The sequence below is a fragment of the Haliotis rubra genome, unplaced genomic scaffold (assembly GCF_003918875.1).
Source record: "Haliotis rubra isolate DU_JTF1 unplaced genomic scaffold, ASM391887v1 Scf113, whole genome shotgun sequence".
NCBI classification, from domain to species: domain Eukaryota; kingdom Metazoa; phylum Mollusca; class Gastropoda; order Lepetellida; family Haliotidae; genus Haliotis; species Haliotis rubra.
The window spans coordinates 1434224-1459059 of record NW_025765037.1 but is presented as its reverse complement, the minus strand read 5'-3'; the positions used below and the strand labels follow the sequence as shown (position 1 = coordinate 1459059).

Sequence of the window (24836 nt, the reverse complement as noted above, 5' to 3'; positions counted from 1 at the left end):
TTCAGATCGAGTGGGAAGGGTCACATACTACACGTAAATATTATAGCAGGTATTTCATGGATGGGGGTCAGACAGATTCCAAAAGATTCCTGAGTTTAATGTTAATATTTCTGCAGGGTAATACTTACGAAGATTCGATACATCCTGCTGGTTTCCAAAAAGTATACAAGCGACTGACGTCTGGCTGTCGATTTACATATGCAAATCACCGCTAGGAGGCGTGTCTCGAGCGGAAAACCGGAAATACCGTTTGCCGCGATACCATGAATGCCGCGATACAACGAGGTCCGAGTACAAAAGTGTACAAAACTAGGTCGTCAGCGCAATCAAATTGTTTAATAAAATGACAACAAATGCACGTGCGAAAATGAGAGGGAAACTCAAACGTCTGTCATCCAAGATGTCACTATCTGATGTTTTATCTTGGTAAGAATAATTTTAAAAACGAGTACAAATATTATTTAAAGAAACACATTCATTCAGTGTAATGTGTTAGCCAATCAGATCGCCGGAGGTAGTGAAGTCAAGCGCTGACGAGCTAGTTTTGTACACTTCCGGCACAGCAACTCGGTCTTTGGCGATTTAATAAAAACCATCAAATGCATCCCCACGGAAAGCCGATGTATATGCCTCCTACATACACCGGAGATATGGACAAAAGCTTTTGATACTTGTGAGACCTTTAAAATACGATGTATTCATTGACATGTGCGTAATTGTCCGGTTTTCGGTCATGTCACCGTATTTCTGTGATGAACCTTTATGTATTATATAGTAGGGGGTGTTGATACTAAACCGGGGCCTAGTTTATCGATTTTCTGACCCGCAGTGGGGGCCTGTGTTCGATATGGGTCATGCTTCCACAAAACAAGGTCATTTCCGATTTCCGTAATTCTGCAACAAACATAACTCTCTGAGATTGGAATGTGTATTGAATTTCAACTGAGTATTTCTCTACTCCAGCAGGTAAAGGGTTAACAGAATGTATGAAATACAGCTCACCTTTTCTAGCTCATTGTACATGTCTGGATATGAATATAATTCTGCAGTATACAAGCAGGTCAAAATTAAGACTATTCTCTGCAAGAAATGAAATATCAAATGCTCAATGGATGAGAAATATTACTTAAAAGTCAATCAATTCTAACAATTTGTACAAAGTTTCAATTACATACCTTCAACTGAACAACATAGGGTTTGCAGAAACACCGTTCCTGGTTTTGAATTGATAACACTTTTTTCACTTTGCTTTTAAGGATAGGTATAGTTTCACACAACTGCTTATCATTCAGCCGAATCACACGCCCGGCAGAGATGTGTGCGTTCACCTGTACCTGTGATATTTTTATATCAACATACAATTAAATCACGTATGTCTTCAATGTTTTACCACTTTATTTTGAATGTTTAATGGTAGACGCTATTCAGAAAATGTCCCGATTTATATTACACTATATCATGACTTACAATTCCTTTGAATTTTCAGTACACATATTCTATTAAAAATGTCACGATCAAGATTTGCAAACCTTTTTGTTTGCAGACAAATAAGAAAGTATACCATATGACCTCGTTACACTATTATCTGATTATTGCATTGTATTCAAATAGTTGTGCCACAAAATATTTTATTGATACTTCATCAACTACAACCTTTATATTAAACTGAGGTCAAATTTAGTTTCATGTGTTTTCTGTGGGAGGTTATTAAGTATGTATGTAACTCATTAATAGCTAAAGATATGCATGATGTAACAAGTCAGCCAAGTCATGGTTGGGTGTATTGTTCTCATGCACTGATACATTCAGCCATCTCAGCCTTCATTAAAGCAAAACAATGGATAGTAAAAAAACGTAGTAACCATTTCCAAATAGGGAAGTGCTGACACAGAAAGGAATGTGTATTCACGTGACAAGCTCACTGTGTGGTCATTGTTGAGATGTTATTATAGATCATGAGCCACAACTGACTAGTGTGGGGGCTGCGACTTGGTGAGGTGAGGTGAAATTGGGTTTTACGTCGTGCTTGAGAATATTTCGCTCATATGACGACGTGCATGCACGTGTATGTGTATGTGCGGCTGCTTGTACTAGCCCAGACTTAAGCTGGTTTTATAGTGCTAGCCCACTGAGATACCATGCCGCAGTGAAGCATGAATACCCCACTCAGACACATTATACTGACTCCGAGCCGACCAGTCCTTGTTGTACCCATTAATGCCGAGCGCCAGGCAGGGACCAACAAGTACCATATTTTAACGTCTTTTGGTATGACGCGGTCGGGGATCGAACCCGCGACCTTCCGCTCTCCGGGCGGACGCTCTAACCACTACACCACGGAGGCGTTCGGCTGCGACTTGACACTATTGAAAAGAGATGCCGTGTGTCAACAACCTGTTTGTGAGCTTTTTAGGTAGATAGCAGAATTCGAAGAACAGCATTTTGCAAAAATATGAAATTATCTAAGCTGTAATCGTTTTGTGTTTTCTTCACACGAAACATTCGAGTTCAACAACACCACCTGGATGTATTGTAGGAATAGTTTCATTGGTAAATACTTTAGGTTTTTCTGCTTATTTGGTCAAAGCTTCTTTAACTTGCTTTGTTGTTACCTCTCGGTAGTTATGTAAAGTGCATGAACACTCATACACACGCAATGTATGCATGACATCAAGGTTAGACGTGATGACAGATGCTAATACACTAATGCTATATTAACTTAGACTCTTCATTCAGCCAAAACATGGCGTAGCAGACCTTTCCATATAACGTTATGCTACTACTTGATCACCCGATCCAGAGCGGGGGCGGTCTTGTGAAAAGACAATTACACTGGTGTCAGCAATATATATATATATATATTCGGGGGTTCGGGGGTGGTGGGGTAGCCTAGTGGTTAAAGCGTTGGCTCGTCACGCCGAAGACCCGGGTTCGAATCCCCACATGGGTACAATGTATGAAGCCCATTTCTGGTTTCCCCCGCCGTGATGTTGCTGGAATATTGCTAAAAGCGGCGTAAAACCAAACTCAGTCAGTCAGTAACAGCCTGTTCAAGATCATATTGTTTTGAACAATAGGATTGCTGAAACATATTTACAATGTGTATGTTCGTAATGTTTACATTCCCACAATGCAATTGTGGAATGTCGCTTGACTACTCAACTTCCTCTGGATGTACTGATCTAAACTTACGCTGGTAGTAGCAATGCAACGTTCATATTGCCCCATATGGTTTACGTTAATGACAGATGTAATTAAAATAATTCAGAGAAGATATTTAATCCGAACGTAAACCGTCATCAAACTGTTATCATTTGTTTTTTTCTGGTAACGTTCGTCTTAACGTAGGGGGCAGACACATCAATAGAACAGCGCGCCAGTTAGCCCTGTGCGAGGATTCTTAATTTAGGTCACCGACACCGTCGTTTGTTTTCTGCCTTAAATTAATCGTAATTATCTTTAGAAAGTATTAAATTTGGCATCTTAGAAAAGAAATACACTTCGCCCTACCACCATGTATAGTGTAATAAAACACACTTTCGCCCTGAACTATTATAACGTTAAAGCATCGGACGCAAGCGTCCTCGTGCTTTAACTATAATAGTTCAGGGCAAAGACAAATGAAATTATATGTTTTTTATTACACTATATATGGTAGTAGAAGCCTTCACCGCGCGTCCTCGTGCTTTAACTATAATAGTTCAGGGCAAAAGTGTGTTTTATTACACTATACATGGTGGTAGAGCGAAGTGTATTTCTTAAATACATGGTGGTAGAGCGAAGTGTATTTCTTAAATACAATAGGGTTAAGGGTTCAAAGGACAGCTCCTGGAATTTATGGAATGTGCTCCTGAAAACTCCTTTGGTATGTAGGAGTACTCCTTAAAAAATGCTATTGTTCTCCCCTGGAATGCTATTGTTCTCCTTGGGAATGCTATTGTTCTCCTTAGGAATGCTTTGATGTCCGAAACTGATTACTTATATACTACTAATGCCCTTTAACTATATAACTATCTCAGCTATAGCAGTTAATTTCAGTATGTTATGTAACTGTCTCAACAGCAAAAAATTAGCATGACATTCTACGATGAAGTGATTATTATCTGCATGTGTTTTCGTACCGTAAATGCCATAAGGATACAATTCTGAATAATGCTCTTTCTTATTCATAATGTATTTTATAAAAAATACAAAAAAGCAAGTATAAAAATGAACATTTAAGCCAGGTTCAGAAATCAGGGAACATGCATGGATTGGTTGCTTTAAGTAGCTTACTCTTTGAGTTTGGGTGCCATCTTTGTTTTTAATCGGGATGTAGTTTAAATTGCTACTTCTTACTACTGAAGCACTGACTATTCTTTATGTAGAGTTTTAAGTGTTGGGCCTTACTCCTGGGGCGTGGGTTCGAATCCCAGGGGCCGAGTGGGTTAGATCACTGACTCGGTGTGCTGGCGAATATAGCTCCTTAATTACTCTCAGAGTGTTGGTATGATTCCCGTTAAGGACCCCACCTAAGAAAGTATTAAAATCTGTACTTAACCGATAAAGTGTAATACAACGTATATTACAGGCAATGCGTATTAAATTTCCAATATAATATACTGAAACGAAAAGTGTTGTCGTTGAATGTTGAAACCACACGCTTGTTTTGTCTCAAATATCACGTTCCCCATTCATAGAAATTAAATACTGTTTTACATACATACCACAATATCTGAAAAAATAGATACCCTCTCGTCTATTCACGGATTTACGGTAGATTGTATTGATTTGTCTCGAATAATGCACACTGTTGCCCGCTCCGTTCCACAGTGTCAAAGTTGAAGGATGTGACCTTAATCAAATCGCCCTTGAATGAGGAAACTGGCATTTACGAGGAATAGTAGATAAATAGCAAGAACAGCTTATGTGACCTTGCAATCAAATCGCCCTTGAATGAGGAAACTGGCATTTACGAGGAATAGTAGATAAATAGCAAGAACAGCTCATATTAATATTAGTCGTAGGTTATTCCTGCAGTATTCATGAGATATCTCACTGTCACATTGAGATAATGCATTGACATGGTTACACAACTATTCTAGCCCAGACGAGCACGCACCTGTCGGTTTGTGTGGAACTACGTGCGTACTGTAGTAAACCGGTAGTCTCTCGTACAGACCCTGAAGCAAATATATCCAAGAAAGCCCACGCAAGTCTAGAAAATGTGGCAAGTCTAGATTTCCACAGCTGAAAATGAAGAAAGTCTCAGGGCTCCTTTTCATTATATATATATTTTTTTACTATGAACTTTTTTTTCAGTAAAATATGTTCATTCCAGAGACTAGTTGTTAGTCTAGTAAACCGGATTCTCAACCGGATCCATGAGAACGCAAATTAGAAATTACACATTCAATGGCGCACGTTTCAGACTGTTGACCACAGACACAGCGTCGTAGTATTACAGTATTTGAGTTTGATCAAGATAATTTTGAAGGTAAGTGTTCCTTTCAAAGATTTTTAATGATTCGTGTTTTAACATTTGAAATTCTGTTATTTATAGGTTGCCTCAGAGGCGTACCGCCGCTTCCAAATTTAGACGTTTTATTGATTGTATACCGGAAGAGACTTTTATTAAGTATTACGCAGTTTGTTATTCATGCATGTTATATGATGGGGTGCAGATAATATTATTAAATAATAGAGTATAGAGATGGCTAGCCGAGAGCCGCGATGCGGTCCTATACAGTCAAGACAGGGTCATCTTGACCGTATAGGACCGCATCGCGGCTCTCGGCTAAGAGATGGCTAGATGTCTCTCAGTCATGTCATATTTACTACATTTACACCATAGGCCCCCACTGTGGTCAGAAAATCGATAAACTACAGGCCCTGGTTTAGTATCCACACCCCCTACTATACATGTAGTAGCAGTGGGGCCTATGTTACACAAATATCATGAAGATATATGAGTCTTTGGTGCATTCATATTTTTCCAAACAAGTATATACACATACACACTCATAACCATGTCTGTCTATATATCTACACCCACTCATGCATGAACGCACACACACATATAGATATATATTTAACATGTGAATGATAGGAGGCATGTTATATTGTGGGATGGAGCCAATATAGAGATACACTTGCAGTAACCAGATTTGTATCACGGCCTCTCTCTCTCTCTCTCTCTCTCTCTCTCTCTCTCTCTCTCTCTCTCTCTCTCTCTCTCTCTCTCTCTCTCTCTCTCTCTCTCTCTCTCTCTCTCTCTCTCTCTCTCTCTCTCTCTCTCTGTGTGTGTGTGTGTGTGTGTGTGTGTGTGTGTTGATCAGCCAATGACTATCTCCCAAATGAGTTGAATAGTTCATATTTAAATACTTTCAAACAATACATCTGTTTACCTTATGTTTTCTTTTCCAAACAAATCTAAAACATCTATTTTTTTAAAATTGGATTCATGCTGAATCACTTGGTTCCAAGTTAATACAGAGGGATCTAATGTTTGGTTAGTCTGTCTCACAGTCCATGAACCACATTATTTTCCCTACTGCCAAGCCCTCTCTGCAGTGCTAAAGCCCTAAATAAAGCAAGTCTACATTTCCTCAGGTTCAGGTTCTGAATCTCTGGTCTCCCTAGGGCTCCTTTTCAATTTAAATGGGCTTGTTTGTTACTATCAAAATTATATATATTCAGAGACTAAGCATTAGTCTAATGTTTGGTTGGCAGCTTCAAATTTCAAAACACTGTCGGTTTGTTTAGCTCTTAAATTGACCATGTTCTTTTCTTACATCTTTTCTCCATAATTAAATTCTACTCACAAATTTATATCTAAATTTTTTTGTAATAATTTGAATTTTGTCAATGACCAATCGAAGCCCCTCTCAGTCATAGTTTAAAGTGTTTCTTCTATCCATATCAACTTGGTTGACTCTAGTTAACTGTTAATTAAATTATTTCTCTATAATATTGAAAAATGTCAGTTTGACTTGAACCAAATGCATATTCAACATGGCCATTGAATTCCTGAGTCTGGATAAACTGCAATAACATTGTGAATATGTCATGGTAATGGTGTATGCTCATGTGTTTTTAACTGACGATATTTCATTTTTAGAAATGTAGAGTAGACAGATGTTGCGCAAGTTTCCAGACAGAATCCGTCAGTTTGAAAAGAACAATATCCATGACAACCCGTGACCCAGCAGGGTTTGATTTAAGCATTTAGAACCTGCACTGATACAACCCAAAACTGCAGAATGCATACTTGTACCAACTTGCATCTGGTGCTTATAAATATTTAGCTATTCAAAGAACACAGACTAGCTGATAAATAGAATGATGAGGAACTGGCTTAGAGCAGTGAGTGAGTTTAGTTTTACACAGCACTCAGCAATATTCCAGCTATATGGCAGCGGTCTGTACATAATCGAGTCTGGACCAGACAATCCAGTGATCAACAGCATGAGCATCAATCTACGCAAATGGGATACAACCAAGTCACGGACCTTATTTTCATAGAGGGCGAGGTAGATTTCATTTCCTAGATATACAGGCCTATAATTAGATTTATTCCTGAAAATGTGTGGGCAGTTACACAATAATTAAAAATTCCTTATCATGTAGATATTATTCTTGAAAATATTGTTGATCATATGAAATTAGACAAAGTGAGTTTGATTTTATACAAAATCAAATATTATGCCTTTGACCTCTATAGTAAAATTATATATATATTTTTTAAATTAACTAAGCCATTCAGTAATTACATGTAAATGTGTGTGTAGTCTGGTCTTAACGCAGCAATAGAAATACAACAATGACTGCCTCACCAGCTCCTTTTCAGAGTATAGGAAGCTAAAGAGACCAATTCCAGTTCCACACAAAATGTCAACCGCTTAAAAATACCTGTGGTCACATCCAGCATAAGTTATAAACGACAGCATTAAATATTAAAAAAATACAGTCAGTTTTAAATGCTGAATGGATATGAAAAACACAAAAATCAAAAATGAACCAATCGCACGGTCAGATAATTCCGTCTGCACTGAGGGCTCCTATTAAGTGCATGTTAAAGTACGGACTCTGATTTGGTGTTGTGTAGCCATGAAGAAATTGTTTAACTGAAATTGTCTCATTATTAGTAAATAAGATTTGGTCTTAAGCAATTCAGGCCTAATGGGATTGGGTGGTCAGACTTGCTGACTTGGTTGATGATTGTCATCATATCCAAGTTGCGTAGATTGATGCTCATGATGTCCATCACTGGATTGTCTGGACCAGACGCGAATATTTACAAACCATCATCATATACCTGTCATTTTGATGAGTGCAAAACAATTACTTCATAAGAATGCCAATTGCAGATCATCTAGCCATATTAAAATTAGGAGATAAACATCATGTGTTGGCGAATTTCCGGGTGTTATTGAGTATTTGAAGCACGGGAATTCATTTGGAACCGACGGCGTCAGCCGGAGGTTTCAAATGAAATATTCCTGTGCTTCAAATACTCAATAACACCCAGAAATTCGCCAACACATGATGTTTATCGACATTGTAAACACAAAAGTAAACCGAAAGGTCCACACACGTTTTTTGTGTCTGCTCTCATTGACATCGAGTACGGGTACAGCAGTGAAATGTCATCAGCCGGCCGTTTCGGCTGTCTCCCATGGTAGCATCTGGAACTGCTCATTTGTGACGTCATTCGGACTTTACGTCACAATATGATTTTAATGACGTCATCACAGCTGACGACATAACAATACAATGGTGTGAGCTATGTTTGTATGTATTAATACGCAGAGAATCTCCGGGAATCAAATACCATTTGATCACGTTTTTCAACCAATCAGATTAAAGAACACAGTGACTTTTGGTTTACAATGTCATATAAAAGTTCAACAATAGATGCTGGCACATCTAAATACCAAAGGGCACATCAGAACATGTTTCCCACTAGAAAAAAATCTTTCTATCGCAAAATAGTATGGCAAACATTCCTACTGTGTCTAATCACTGATCTGATATTCTTGTTTTTCATTGAGTGTTGTCGTTGAATTAGGTTATCAATGTAAGCTACCAGGTTGATAGAGCGCCACAGATAGCGCTCAGATAATACCGTATATTCTTGAGTGTAGTGTATATACCCATATTCGTGCCTGTAAAATGTCCAGATATACAAGGAACAGTTTTTATAATTGTGTATTTAACTTTGGATTTGTTGACATGGTATTTCTGGTGGTCCATGCTTTTTGGTAATGACTGTGAAATGGTATAAAAACATCAAATTTCATTTTGGCATATATAATGTGCACCCTCCCTACACAGATGTTTTAGAAAAAGTGTGCGCTATGCTCAATTTAAATACAGTACTTAACACAACTGCTATTACAAGACGGGCGGTGGGGTAGCCTAGTGGTTAAAGTATTTGCTCGTCACGACGAAGACCCGGTTTTCATTATCCACGTGGGTACAATGTGTGAAGCCCATTTCTGGTGTCCCTCGCTGTGATATTGCTGGAATATTAGGACTTTTTGAAAATATTTTTCTTTTTAGTCAAGCTTAAATTTTATTTCAATTTTTTTAAATATTCAAATCAATAATAATTTCGATTATTTTGAAGCCTATAAATAGCATAGTTACTTTGAAGCCAAACGAATGCAACGGTAATTACATTGTTTATTTAACCCAAATGTGTAATAACATTGTTTTGTCTAATAGTGGAAAAGGTTTTCAGTATGCATTGTTTGTTTGTTTGTTTGTTTGTTTGTTTGTTTAATGCTGCACTCAGCAACAGTCTGTATAGAATCGAGTCTGGACCAGACAATCTAATGATTAACATGAGCATTGATCTACGCATTTTGGATACAATGACATGCATCAACCAAGTCCGCAAGCCTGACCACTCAAGTTGATAGTCGCCTCTTAGGATCAGCAAAGGCTGCGTCAAGTTCTAACCCAGATCTTCACTATTCGGCGTTGTTTGTGAGATTGTGTCATCTGGTGACTTAGCTGATAATATATAGTCACAACACAATCTCATGGTCATTGACGTCAACTACTATGTCACCTGAACCATACTTGTTTACATACAGCTGTTATTCCACCTGAGATTATTAAGTCTCTTCTTAATTCAGGTATATATCCAGGGCTTCTGACCAGGGGTCACCGAAATAACTTTAAAATTGATAGTGTACTCCGGTACAGTGGCACATGTAAAATCACTTGCCCTGATAGTTTTTTCCGCTACACGGGCCGATTTTCTTGTTCATTTTTTAAATAAATAACATAATTAACATTGGAAAGTCGACTGGACACCGGTACAGCGTGATATACACATTTATTTGCCCGACAGAAAAATAACCCACTGGACTGGGACGTCAGGCAATGGGTTATTTCTAACCCCTGCTGATCCGTGAAGATCTCGGTTAGAATTGATCTTCAGTAACCCATGCCTGTCGTAAGAGGCGACTAACGGGATTGGGTGGTCAAGCTTACTGTTTTTCTTCACACACGTCATTGTATCCCAATTACGTAGATCAAGGCTGTTGATCATTGGATTGTCTGCACCAGACTTGATTATTTACGGATTGCTGCCATATAGCGGGAATATTGCTGAGTGCGGCATAAAACTAAACTGAACTCACTCTTGCTTCATGTTACTTACACAGGTATGTCTGTTTTGAAGGCTTGTACTACTTCTCTCAAATTTAGGGTGGGGCAGTTGGGTAACCTTGTGGTTAAAGTCACGGGCAGAACAAACTGAATATCAATAGGTAAATTGTTGTTCCGGAAACAATCAGTGACACATCTGCCAGTGGATATGATGACCAAGGAATAATATGTCAGTTTAACTACATTCTTTACTGATGCATCGATGGGTCATTACGAGGCATGACAAGCTGCTTGTGTACCATGACGTGACATTTATTCCATAGCAGATGGTAGTTCATCAATCAATAAATCACCCTGTAATAAAATATAATACACATATGATGGACTGCAAAATTAAAAAACACCACAACTACATATTAATTCTGCCATAGTTTATAAAGTAAACCACATTAATACAATTTATACATGCTGAATTATATTATATCATACACTCTATATAATAAAAAGAATACTACTGGCATTCAATGCACATACTTAGTAACAATATGTGTTAAATGCAACATAAAATAAATAATAAATAATGCTACATAAAATAAATAATAAATAATGCTACATAAAATAAATAATAAATAATGCTACATAAAATAAAGGATCACTCAATGAGAGTGAGTGAGTCAGTAGTTTAGTTTTACGCAGCTTTTAGCAATATTCCAGCAATATCGCGACAGGGGACACCAGAAATGGGCTTCATATATTGTACTCATTTGGGGAATGGAACCTGGGTCTTCGGCTTGATTACCACTGGGCTACCCTCCGCCCCAGTGATCACTCGAACTGGTCATAGGTGTGATATGTTAATCTTGCGTATATTACTCACAGATAATGCAGTTAACATCACACATATGTGAATGATTTATACATGGCTTGTGGGTGACACCAGAGTGTCTATAAACCCACACCTTGTATACAGGATCATGGCAACCCCAATAAGGCCTAAAAAAAAAAGCTTGTGGTTCCGATTTCCCGACCGACCCTAAATATTCCCGCCGAGCCTAACAATTTTACTTACCACATAATAAATTAAATTTATTTTCTGACACATGAGTAATGTAAAAATATTTTGCAAAAAAACAACAACCCTACCTACCTACCCTAGTTCTGAAATGTAGGAAATCGGAACCACAACATCTATTTTTTTTGGCCTAAGTAAATACTTCAGATACTATCATGCTTGAATATATACATACTGATGAATCATGGCTTTTGTTGAAGTGAGTGAGTGAGTATGGTGTTACGCCACTTTTAGCAATATTCTGGAACATCACAGCAGGGGACACCAGAAATGGGCTTCACACATCGTACCCATGTGGGGAATCGAACCCTGATCTTTGGCGTGATGAGTGGACGCTTTAACCATTAGGCTACCCCAACACCTTCAGAAACCTTCAGATTCAATCCTTACATTAAAAACTACAAATCAAATCGTGTTGTCACACTTACATACATTCTAAACACTTTGTACTGATAGATTGGAGTGAGTGAGTGAGTTTAGTATTGCACCTGACTCAGCAATATTCCAGCTATATGGCGGCGGTCTGTAAACAATCGAGTCTGGACCAGACAATCCAGTGATCAACAGCATGGGCATCAATCTGCGCAATTGGGAACCGATGACATGTGTCAACCGTGCCAGCGAGCCTGACTACCCGATCCCGTAAGTCGCCTCTTACGACAAGCATGGGTTGCTGAAGATCAATTCTAACCCGGATCTTCGCGGGTCTGATAGATTGAGTCATTCTGATAGAGAAAATTTACATGATGGCTGCAAGCTTGATTGAAGGAACAATTACACATTGATAAATGTGTTATTAGTTTGAACTTTACGTCTAAAAAAAAATATGTAAAAAAAATAATAAAATTCCTACCCACCTACCCTAAATTTAAAGAGGTGTAATTGGAACCTCAATTTTTTTTTTATTTGGCCTAACTGTTGCCTTTTTTTACCAGCCACTTGTCAGTTAGTCAAGGGTAGTAACAATCTAGGCAGATAGGTTTTCATCTTCAAATCTAGTAATTTTACACAACCACCAATGCAAAACAGGCTGTTTACTAGTTTGCTATTTCTGAGCACATATATTTCAGGTAAATTAACGTCAAAAATAGAAAAATTAATTACTATTATGGAAATTGATCACAGTTGTGAGACTTGTACATGCTCAGACATTTTGAAGCCATGCATAAAATTCTTGTATAGATGAACAGTCATGAATATGCTGTGGTGTTTTTGATATTTATTGCCCATTAATTCTGTTATATTCATTATATTCATGGCATGTGTTACAGGTACAACCAAGGATGGATATCTCTGGTAACCTCGACTCGGCAAGAGAAGAGGACTACCACCCACAGTGCGTTTTGTTGTTTAACATTGCGGTATTATTGCTGTATGATAACGGTCTGTAAATAATCAAGTCTGGACCAGACAATCCAGTGATTGACATCATGAGCATGAATCTATGTAAATAGAAGAATTGGGATATTATGCATGCATCAAGCAGTGTGTTAAATAGCCACTGGCTCGCTAGCCAGTAAATCTCGGGCCAGTAAATCTCCACAGTCACAACTGGCTATTGAATATTTGGTAAGAGTTCCGCCCGTAACCCTCGCTTGAAATGTATTCTATTTATTAGGATTATTTCGAGGGTTTAGGGTTAGATTTTAGGGTTAGGGTTAGGTTTAGGGTTTAGGTTAAGGTACAGGCTGTTTATAAAAAAACATAGACGTATATTCTTAGGCATATAATGATTAAAAATATACGGGGGTTACGGGCAGAAATATTTCTGAATATTTATGGGATCATTTTGTAAATATATCACTCTCTCTGACTTGTTAAGTTATAATACACTTTTAAATCATGATAAGGTTATGATAAAAATGTTCATCATGTTAGCTGCTTAAGTTCTTTGAGAGGCATTTTAGAAGTTGTGAAGATGAAGGAAAACCAAGTTCTATGGACAGTCAACTCCTTAATTGCAATGAGTGCAACATTTTGGCATAGGTACTAACACCATTATGAAGCAAGTGCTTGATAACGGCGTTAGTACCTACGCTGAAACGCCACACTCATTGCAGTAAAGAAGTTGACTATGCATAGAACATGGTTTTCCTTCATAGCTGCTTAATGATGAAACCCGTCTCATGCTGACAATAATTATTCTCATCTATTTATGTAATCTTTTGCTTAGTTTCTACATTCTAATTTCAGGCTAGTGAATTATTTTGTGGGCTAGTAACTTTCAGGCATAGCTAGCCTGACTAGCTAGCAAAATGTGGACACTATTTCACACACTGGGCGGAAGACACCAGAAATGGGCTTCACACATTATACCAATTTCTGGAATTGAGCCTGGGTCTTTGGCGTGACGAGCGAACGCTTTAACCACTAAGCTACCCCACCGCCCTGTGCAGCATATGTAGCACGTTATGTTGTATATGTGATGTCTCTGTAATGAAGAGACTTTGCACTTATGCTCCTATGTTCACTCAGCAGTAAATGGGTACTCTGCAGGATGAGGTGAGGTGAGGTGAAATTGGATTTTACGTCGTGCTTGAGAATATTTTGCTCATATGACGACGTGCATGCGTGTGTGTGTGTATGTGCGGCTGCTTGTACTAGCCCAGACTTAAGCTGGTTTTATAGTGCTAGCCCACTGAGATACCATGCCGCAGTGAAGCATGGATACCCACTCAGACTTATTACTGACTCCGAGCCGACCAGTCCTTGTTGTACCCATTAATGCCGAGCGCCAGACAGGGACCAACAAGTACCATATTTTAACGTCTTTTGGTATGACGCGGTCGGGGATCGAACCCGCGACCTTCCGCTCTCCTGCAGGATGAGGTGGTAATGGGTCCCTAAAACCTTCTAGTGGCTTGCAGGCAGCTTGGGTTATGTACTTCCCAGGGAGCTGAGAATAAAAAAATCCTTTACACACTGACCCATTGTCCAAGGTAAAGCTGTTGCATTTTGTGCAGGCACAGATGTGACAATATGGCTGCCAGTACAATCTCACACCTGTACAAGTGTGATTGGGCAGTTGGCAGTTAAAGCATTTCACCACTTAACCATTATGGTATTAAATTATCCAGCTGGGCTGGGGTGGTGGGGTAGCCTAGTGGTTAAAGCATTCACTTGTAAAGCCAAAGACCCAGTTTCGATTCCCCACATGTGTACAGTGTGTGAAGCCCATTTCTGGTGTCCACCACTGTGATATTGCTAAAAAATGTTGCTGTAAAAACAATTCACTCACGCTACCTTCATCAGCTGGATGTGTTTGTTTCGTCAGGGATGGGCCCATAAAGATCCAGAATCCTCATATTGCCACCATGGAGGAAGATAATCTCTACCACATCGCCCTCGGCGACAAGACGCATGACCTTAAGGAGATGTTCAATGATGTCAAGGTCAGTTCACAGGTTTTTCAGTTGTCAGACTGAACATGCAGTTAAAGGGGGAAAACTTTACTCACATCAAGTTATGTCAAGTTTACATGATTATGAATATATTAATATATTGATGTCCAACCTGTACATCATGTAGCTGTATTACCTTAAGCTGTATGTAACACAGCTTTGTATATCTTGTATATCTGTGATATTACAATCTTGGGAACCAAGAAAAAAAAAGTTATGTCAAGTCCATCCTCAATAATCTCCAGGGTATACGTTCCGATAAATCTCCACTATACCCTGGATGCATCTACGGCTCGGCTCGATAATTTTATTACCTCCTTGGTTGGCTTTTTATCGAATCAGGTATCTACGCTGGGAACTTGAGCGTACCAATCACAACTTTCACTTTTTAAATTATCTAACGGATTAAAGTTGGCAACACAATACTATATTGGCAGAGGTACTCTGAAAGAGGTAGAAGGAGTTCTTGCATACATTTTTTTTAAGGTTTCAGACCTGTCAGTTTGACTGTATGTTTTCCCCCCAAACCTGAGTCGCACTGCGAACAAACTTTCGCGGCTGCGACCGCTATCTTTGTTGACACTGGCAAGCTCGGTTGTAACGGCGGCTTATCTGATTGGGTACTGTGAGAATGCGGAAGCAGCAAAGGGAGGTAATAAAATCATCGGCTCGAGACGTACATGCATCCAGGGTATAGTGGAGATTTATCGGAACGTATACCCTGGAGATTATCGAGCATGTGTCAAGTCATGTTTTATGAGGAGCGCATTGTTTCAGAGTATATTCTTACTCCTTCATCATAATGTTTCGAAGTATACTCATGCCAATAATGGTTGTCACCCCCAGCCTATTAAATATCAAACTGATTAAACTTGGTAACACAATAATATATTGTTGCAGAGGTACTCTGAAAGAGGTAGAAGGAGTTCTTGCATACCGGTATATTTTTAAGGCTTCAGACCTGTCAGTTTGACTGTATGTTTTCCCCCAAACTCTGATTCGCACTGCAAACAAACTTTCGCGGCTGCGACCGCTATCTTTGTTGACACTGACAAGCTCAGTTGTAGATGCTTATCTGATGGGATACTGTGAGAATGCGGAGCCAGCAAAGGGAGGTAATAAAATCATCGGTTCGAGACGTAGATGCATCCAGGGTATAGTGGAGATTTATGGGAACGTATACCCTGGAGATTATCAAGGATGCTCCATCTCTTGCTTTTGTTGTAGTTTGTGTGTTTTGGAGGCTCCTCAACCAGAATGCAGAAGTTTGCAGAGTTTATGAAGGAGCAGCTTCATATCAAAGTACCTGCAGGGATGACACTGTACAACATCGCCAAGGAATCTGACAGATATGTCGTTTACAAGACAGGGCCAGTGTTGTCCGTTAGTGTGAGTATATGCCAGTCTGTGTTGTATACAAGACAGGGCCAGTGTTGTCCGTTAGTGTGAGAAATGCCAGTCTGTACCTGTTAGTGTGAGTATATGCCAGTCTGTACCTGTTAGTGAGAGTATATGCCAGTCTGTACCTGTTAGTTAGAGTATATGCCAGTCTGTACCTGTTAGTGAGTATATGCCAGTCTGTACCCGTTAGTGAGAGTATATGCCAGTCTGTACCTGTTAGTGAGAGTACATGCCAGTCTGTACCCGTTAGTGTGAGTATATGCCAGTCTGTACCTGTTAGTGAGAGTATATGCCAGTATGTACCTGTTAGTGTGAGTATGTACCTGTTACCTGTTGTGAGTACATGCCAGTATGTACCTGTTAGTGTGAGTATATGCCAGTCTGTACCTGTTGTTAGTAGTGAGTACATGCCAGTCTGTACCTGTTAGTGTGAGTATATGCCAGTCTGTACCTGTTAGTGTGAGTAGTGTGAGAGTATGCCAGTATGTACCTGTTAGTGTGAGTACAGTGAGCAAGTACATGCCAGTATGTACCTGTTAGTGAGGAGTATATGCCAGTCTGTACCCGTTAGTGTGAGTATATGCCAGTCTGTACCTAGTTAGTGAGTACATGCCAGTATGTACCTGTATATGCCAGTGTTAGAGTACATGCCAGTCTGTACCCGTTAGTGTGAGTATATGCCAGTCTGTACCTGTTAGTGTGAGTATATGCCAGTCTGTACCTGTTAGTGTGAGTATATGCCAGTCTGTACCTGTTAGTGTGAGTATATGCCAGTCTGTACCTGTTAGTGTGAGTATATGCCAGTCTGTACCTGTTAGTGAGAGTATATGCCAGTCTGTACCTGTTAGTGTGAGTATATGCCAGTCTGTACCTGTTAGTGAGAGTATATGCCAGTTTGTACCTGTTAGTGTGAGTATATGCCAGTCTGTACCTGTTAGTGTGAGTATATGCCAGTCTGTACCTGTTAGTGAGAGTATATGCCAGTCTGTACCTGTTAGTGTGAGTATATGCCAGTCTGTACCTGTTAGTGTGAGTATATGCCAGTCTGTACCTGTTAGTGAGAGTATATGCCAGTCTGTACCTGTTAGTGTGAGTATATGCCAGTCTGTACCTGTTAGTGAGAGTATATGCCAGTCTGTACCTGTTAGTGTGAGTATATGCCAGTCTGTACCTGTCAAACACGAGACATATTGTAGAGGTCAGGATGACCAAAGATAATATATTGAATGGGTTCATTTGAGTGAGTGAGTTAAGATTTTTAGTCACATCAACAGTACTTCAACCATACCTTGACTGGATTCATTTGAAGGACTGAATGATAATGCAAACAAAATATGTTGAAAATATGTTAATAAATAGAGCAGCATTTGTAAGAACAATGTTTTGCTGAATTTAAACTAAGTTGAAATGTATGTTTATATCTGCCTCAGCAACAATAACGTCTTTCATAGAGTTATTTATGAAATGTTTGCCCTTTGTTTGCATGGCAGCATGGTATCGGCATCCCATCCCTGTCCATCATCCTGCATGAGATACTGAAGCTGCTGCAACACGCGGAGTGTTCGGGGGTTACGCTGTTCCGGATCGGCACCAGTGGGGGGCTCGGTCAGTGTCATAACCTTAGTATTTCCTCTTAGATGATAGTAGGGTCTACCCAGGTATCTGGGTATGCACAGACTGCCGTAGTACCCATTACTGTCTTAGTAACAAAGATTACAGCAATAGGTGTAACAACTTCTAGCTAATAATAATGGTGTAACATTGACCCATGCAATAAACAGACTATAATGCACAGACTGCCGTAGTACGCATTACTGTCTTAGTAACAAAGATTACAGCAATAGGTGTAACAACTTCTAGCTAATAATAATGGTGTAACATTGCCCCATGCAATAAACAAGAAGTTATTATCCATTACGTTGTAATGTTTGTTATTGACTTTCCAACTTAGTGCCAATCAGACAATTACGGTCTTAGTGTCTTTGTGATCGCTATGTAATTGTACATACTCATGAAATGACTATAAAGATGCACTTGTGAGGATTCTTAGTCTTGCTTGTTGTTTTACGCAGCTCTGAGAAATATTCCTGCTATGTGAGAGCAGTGTAAATTGGTGACCCTTGACCACACAATCTAGCAATTTACATTATAATCACTGATCTAAGCAATTGGGATTTAAGACATTAACCAGTGAGCCTGAATACCAGATGCTGTTATGCGCATCTTACAACATCATATCAGAGGCCCAGATAAGCTGTGTATCCGGGTAAAGTACGCATAGAAAATTTCCAATTATGCACTGAAAAATAATTGTTGCGTACCAGTTACGCATTTAAAATGTTAGATACGCAAAAAGTTTAAAACAAATGCGTAGGGAATATATTAATAAAAATCGCTTGCGTAATGAAAAAGACATCGATTGCTATCAAGTTGTACTGTTAGTATAGGACAAGTGTTGTACTCTCAGTATAGGATCAGTGATTTTTCTGAAATCATTTCCATTATATTTAAGTTGGTTTTGATTGGATATGACATAAGGCAGAACATACCTGCTTAGTAAACTTACTAAATGACATAATACTTAGGTGAGTAAAATGACTGAAATATGCACATATTTGAAAGCAGTGGGTAACGGAAAATGAAATACCCACTCAACATTCATAATACCCACTCCAAAAAAATACAGTTGGTACAGTACCCACATGAGGTAAATCTCAAGTGGAGCTCTGATCATATTGGTTGCAGGGGAACACTTCTGACTGAATCTTCACTCGTCAGATTCCTAGTATGGTTCTAGGACCCCATTTCCTCAGGCTAGTTGTAAGAGCAGATTTAATCAGTATCATGTGGTCAGGACCTGTGTTTTCGAGTTACTGTTTTGTGTGCCTTGGTATTTTGCAGTTGGATGTGGTATAGCTGAATATTGTTAATTACGGCACTAAAAACATCAGTGTGCTTATACCAGTGCTGGTTGTGTATTGTTCACAGGGCTGGATCCTGGGTCTGTCGTGATCACTAGCGAGGCTGTTGATGGTATCCTCAGGCCATACATGGAGTTGGTGAGTATCTCAAGAGTGAGGGTCTGATATACCGTATTTCCTCTAATAAGCGCCAGGCCGCTTATTTTTTCAACAGAGTTCCCGACATGGCGCTTATTAGAGGCCTGGCGCTTTTGCCCTTACTGGATTTAATTACCGTAATTGTTAGTGAGCTACTTTACGGTCAGACCTCGGCGCTAATTAGAGGCCTCACGCTTATTAGAGACCCGCCGCTTATCAAAGGAAATATGGTACTACTCAAAACAACTTAAAAGTTAGAATATACTTACTGCTGTGTGTTACAATACCCAGTACCATACTGATTACCCATGGTCACAAGATTTATGCCTTCCGAGAAGGGGAAATAACTCTGTCCAACATGTCAAAGATTACAAACAGTTGTACCAGATTTTAATGGTGTTTATGGCTGCCATTTTATAGGTGGAATTTTTGCCACACTTAACAATAAACACACAAACAACTATTCAATTTCCGGACCAAAATATTACCTATACTGTAACAGATTTTGGTAAAGTTATTATTTAGAGAATTTCTGAATGTTATACATTTTCTCTACGCCTGTTTAGTCATCCTTTGCAGTTGCATCTTAAGTCTAACACCAGACAAGTCAAAGTATATACATAGTCCCTTCGATTTCAACACAATGGTGTTTGACCAACTCGTGGTTGACAAGTACGGAAAGGCATCAACACCGACAAAATCTGACCTTGACCTTGCAGGCAATCATGGGCAAGATCGAAAGGCTTCCTTCCTTCCTGGACAAGAAACTGTGTCAAGAACTCCTGGCCATGACCTCGCCGGACGACCATTTCCAGACCATCATTGGAAAAACCATGTGTACCCATGACTTCTACGAAGGTAAGACTGGCTGATGATATGTACTCAGGTTGTTTGTTTGGTTGTTGTTAGTCAGCAATCTTTTTCGGCTGTACAATGGCTGTATGTACGGAATTGGATCTGGACCAGACAATCCAGTGATTGGCAGCATGAGTGATACAGAGTCAAAGGTGATGTTTCAACCCCTTATTCCAACAGTTGTTTGACCATCACTTACAGTCAAGTATGGACCTGACAATTGGTTGATTTTGTGGCAGTGGTCCAGTCAGTCGGGGTACAATGACTATCTGCCTAATGTGATCGAGGTGACTGAGGAATATAGCATATCAAACCTGTGAATTAACATGAGTTAACCATGAACTATAACTGTGTTCAATAACCTTTATCACCCCTTGATGCTCCATAGTCCCAAGGGGCGGTGGGGTAGCCTAGTGGTTACAGTGTCTGCTTGTCACGCCAAAGACCTGGGCTTGATTCCCTACATGGGTACAATGTGTGAAGCTCATTTTTTGTGTCCCCTGTCGTGATATTGCTGGAATATTGCTAAAAGTGGCGTAAAACTCACTCACCCTAGTTCGAAACACTACAATTGTATACAGACGTCATTGTTTCAGTATGCTGGGATATCCACAATGTAAGTTTTCATGTGTTGAGCAACTCTAGCGCCTTCTTTCGCAGGTCAAGCTCGTCTTGATGGAGCTTTCTGTGACTACACTGAGGCAGACAAGATGGCGTTCCTTCGCCGTATCCATGACGAGGGTATCCGCAATATAGAGATGGAGTCACTCTGCTTTGCTGCCTACTGCCATCGGGCAAACATCAGAGGTGAGCTGTGTCTGTGTTATCTTGTTGAATAATTCACTAGTCCCAAATATGAATGTAGACGCGGATTTCATCATTAAGCTTCAATTTTATTTAATGTTTTCATGTTGATAGTTTGGACTTGAATATGGGGGAAGTTCTCATTGCCATGGTCGCATTTCCAAAACTGTTAAATACATGTATTTCTAGATTAAATATACTGAACAGATCAACATGTGCAATTTGATGATTGAGGATATAAAAAGTACTGGATATAGTGTATTTATTCCTTACTGAACTTAACAACAGTTTGGTATAAGTGACCAAGTTTCCTTTTTAATCCCCACAATGTGAGGTGAAGAAAATATGGTGATTTGGGGTGCAGCAGATGATTGCCCTTTCAATGCTTTGTTATTTGTACAACCATTAGAATCTTGTATCTTCTTTGGTTGAAGATGATCCCATGGGCTTTGTAATTACCATATTCATCATATTTAGTACCCATGCTGTTGTGAAAATTGTTTATTGTAACCATACACAAAATTATTCATTATATTAATTTTTGAGTTTATTATATACAATAAACGTTAAATATCAATATATATAAGAAAGTAGTTCATGTGTTCCATGTTAAGTTGGAGGCACAGGTGGCCTTGAACCCTAAAGTTCCCCAGTTTATTGTGAAGAGTTGCTTCCCTTAACCTCACCAGGAACCTATGATTATGGTTTGAATTCTGGTTGCACCAATTAGTGTTTGGAATTGGTTGAAATCTCACAATTGATGATTGCTTCATTACCAACGAACAATCATCAACAAAAATTGGTTAGCGTCATTTTTCAGATTTTCCTATCCAGGTTGGTATTGCAGATATGTATAACATGATGCAACTTGCTACTTTAAAGCGATGACTAATATATCATGAACATAAACTTCCTGGAGTCTTCAAGAAATATTCAGTCATGGTTTTTCAGTTAGTGAAGTGAGTTTTCTAAGAATTAAACACGTTTTCAGGCCCTGACAACTTCAACGATATGTTCCATTGTCAAGTATTTCAAAGACTAAAACAGTAGTTCCAAAATCATTTATGTTCGATTATGAGAAAATGTGATCGATTGCTTGGTCGTTTGGTCACTTCGACCAATCTTCGATTATTTAAATTAATCGGAACACCACTAGCACCAATTATGATTCTCTGTTTGTGAGCACCATATCCATACTTGTGGGTTTCACTAAAGTGGTAAACGTCCGAGCCCTGCATCGCTTCAGGTTTTCCTCCACCAACATGAGTTGTTCACTGGTCACAAGGGGGACATGGATTGACAAACATACAAACATCGAGGGTACATCAACCCATGGGCCCCAAGGGACCAGTGAACAACATATTTATCTTACCAAACACCTCAATGTTAATTTTGAACTGTTTGAAGCACGGGTATTGGATCATAATACGGAGTACCGGAGTCTGGCCCAAACACTATTAACAATAAGTTGTGATATAACTGGTATACTGCTTAAAGCCTGACTGACAGATCACTCATTCATCTATTTGATGTGACATTCCAGCCGCTGTGATATGTGTGACCCTTTTGGACCGCCTTCATGGAGACCAAATAACCACACCCACAGTATTATGGAGGAATGGCAAAACCGACCCCAACTGGTTGTAGCCAGATTCATCAAGAAGAAACTGGGTATCAAGTGATGAGTGACACTGTTCTACACTAAGGTATCATTTGGTGTTAGATAGCATTCTTCTTGCAGAAGAGGAGTACAAGCTTTTCAGATCTGGGCCCTGATCCAAAAAGCTATCCTAGCCTAAACATCCCCGGGCATAGAACTGAGGCCACATCTGCTTTGTGTTCTTTTATTACTAGTCTTGCATGTAAATGGTTGACATTACAACATAAAGTAACTTTCTTTAAAGCTTTAGAACAATCGAAAAAAAAAATACATTATCAGACTATAAAGGTATAGTTTTTTTTATGACATAACAATTATGAGCTGACTGTTAGGGAACCCTGAGAGCGTCAAAACGATAAATGAAGACAGAAAGCCAGTATGGAATTCAAATGGGCGCAGTGAGGATGGCGAGGACGGGAAACCGCACCGAAGCATGGAAAGCCCACACGGGCTAGCGAAGCATTTGCAGACCCGCACGGGTGTGCACAAGTTGGTCCGCCGTGTCATGGCAGCCCAACTGCTGGGAAAACTCAACACTCCCCCCGTGGAAGCAGCAGGTGGGAGCTTTGGGCTCCCGTTGTAACAGCGGGTACCGAGTATCCAGGTAGAGCAAGCAAGCAAGCTGTAATGTAGAGGTGCGGAGTCCCGCCGGTACCATGCCACACTGCACCAGTTTATTTACAACAGTGAAAAGTTACAAAGAAACCGACCTGACAAGATCTTACCGCGCAAAGTCTTACCGGGTGGATACCGCCTGATTGGGTGAGGGGCACCGACTGCAAGCAAAGCAAATTAAGAAACAAATGAAAGCAACATAGTGATATAGATTCTCCATCGCATACGCACTATTTCATCCATATTGCGATCAAACAAGTGAAAACGAGTAAGATAATATTATTAATGATAACAAAATCATTGTGGAAGCGTTGTGAAAGGGATGGGGACGGGAGGGTGGGAAACGGACTTTTTATGCAGCAGGTAGCCTGAACATGTGAAGTGCTATTAAAAAGCGTGACGTAATGCCGGCGGATATTACGTGTCTCTAAGCTTAGCTGCACGTGAGGCAAGTTGGTGACGTAAGCGGAAGTGAATCCCAAGCGCGGGAATGAGATGGTGGACGAAATCAAAACAATGGAGAGGTTAGAAATTGGAACGAAACGGTAACGCAGCCCATAACACCATTTAGCTAAATATTGCTAAATGTCATTATGAGCTGACTGTTAGGGAACCCTGAGAGCGTCAAAACGATAAATGAAGACAGAAAGCCAGTATGGAATTCAAATGGGCGCAGTGAGGATGGCGAGGACGGGAAACCGCACCGAAGCATGGAAAGCCCACACGGGCTAGCGAAGCATTTGCAGACCCGCACGGGTGTGCACAAGTTGGTCCGCCGTGTCATGGCAGCCCAACTGCTGGGAAAACTCAACACTCCCCCCGTGGAAGCAGCAGGTGGGAGCTTTGGGCTCCCGTTGTAACAGCGGGTACCGAGTATCCAGGTAGAGCAAGCAAGCAAGCTGTAATTTAGAGGTGCGGAGTCCCGCCGGTACCATGCCAAACAGCCCCGCGCCACGGATGGGTGAGGGCTGCAGAGGCACGTGGCTGCCATCCACACTGCATAATGTGCTTAGCATATGCATAGTGTGTGTGTGCAGGGGGCGAGAGGGAAGGAGGGGGTGGTGTTGGGAAGAGACTTAAGGAAGGGAGACGATGCGCATTAACAACAATTGCTAATGACATTTCAGAATGAACAGGTTCTACGCCACACACAGACAGATTCCAGCTATGTGGCGGCTATCAGCAAATAATGAGTGGGTTTAGTCTTACGCCACACTCAGCGATATTCCAGCTATCTGGTGGCGGCCTGTAATTAATCGAGTCTGGGCCAGACAATCCCGTGATCCGAAGCATGCGCATCCGTCTGTGTACCCAATGGCATGGCTCAATCAAGTCAGCGAGCCTGACCCACTGATCCCGTTAGTCGC

The 24836-nt window shown here is 40.0% G+C and overlaps 1 protein-coding gene across 1 annotated transcript; it reads left to right on the top strand.

The window, feature by feature from the left end:
* Positions 1–5340: 5340 nt before the first annotated feature.
* On the top strand, positions 5341–23621 carry LOC124291364 (uridine phosphorylase 1-like). Its single transcript, XM_046728352.1, is given in 10 exon segments — positions 5341–5476; positions 12946–13010; positions 14949–15066; positions 16303–16464; positions 17967–18081; positions 19465–19535; positions 20255–20393; positions 21051–21197; positions 22738–22794; positions 22797–23621. Coding segments are annotated over 9 exon segments (942 nt in total). The 5' UTR covers positions 5341–5476; positions 12946–12957; the 3' UTR covers positions 22877–23621.
* The last annotated feature ends 1215 nt before the right edge of the window (positions 23622–24836 follow it).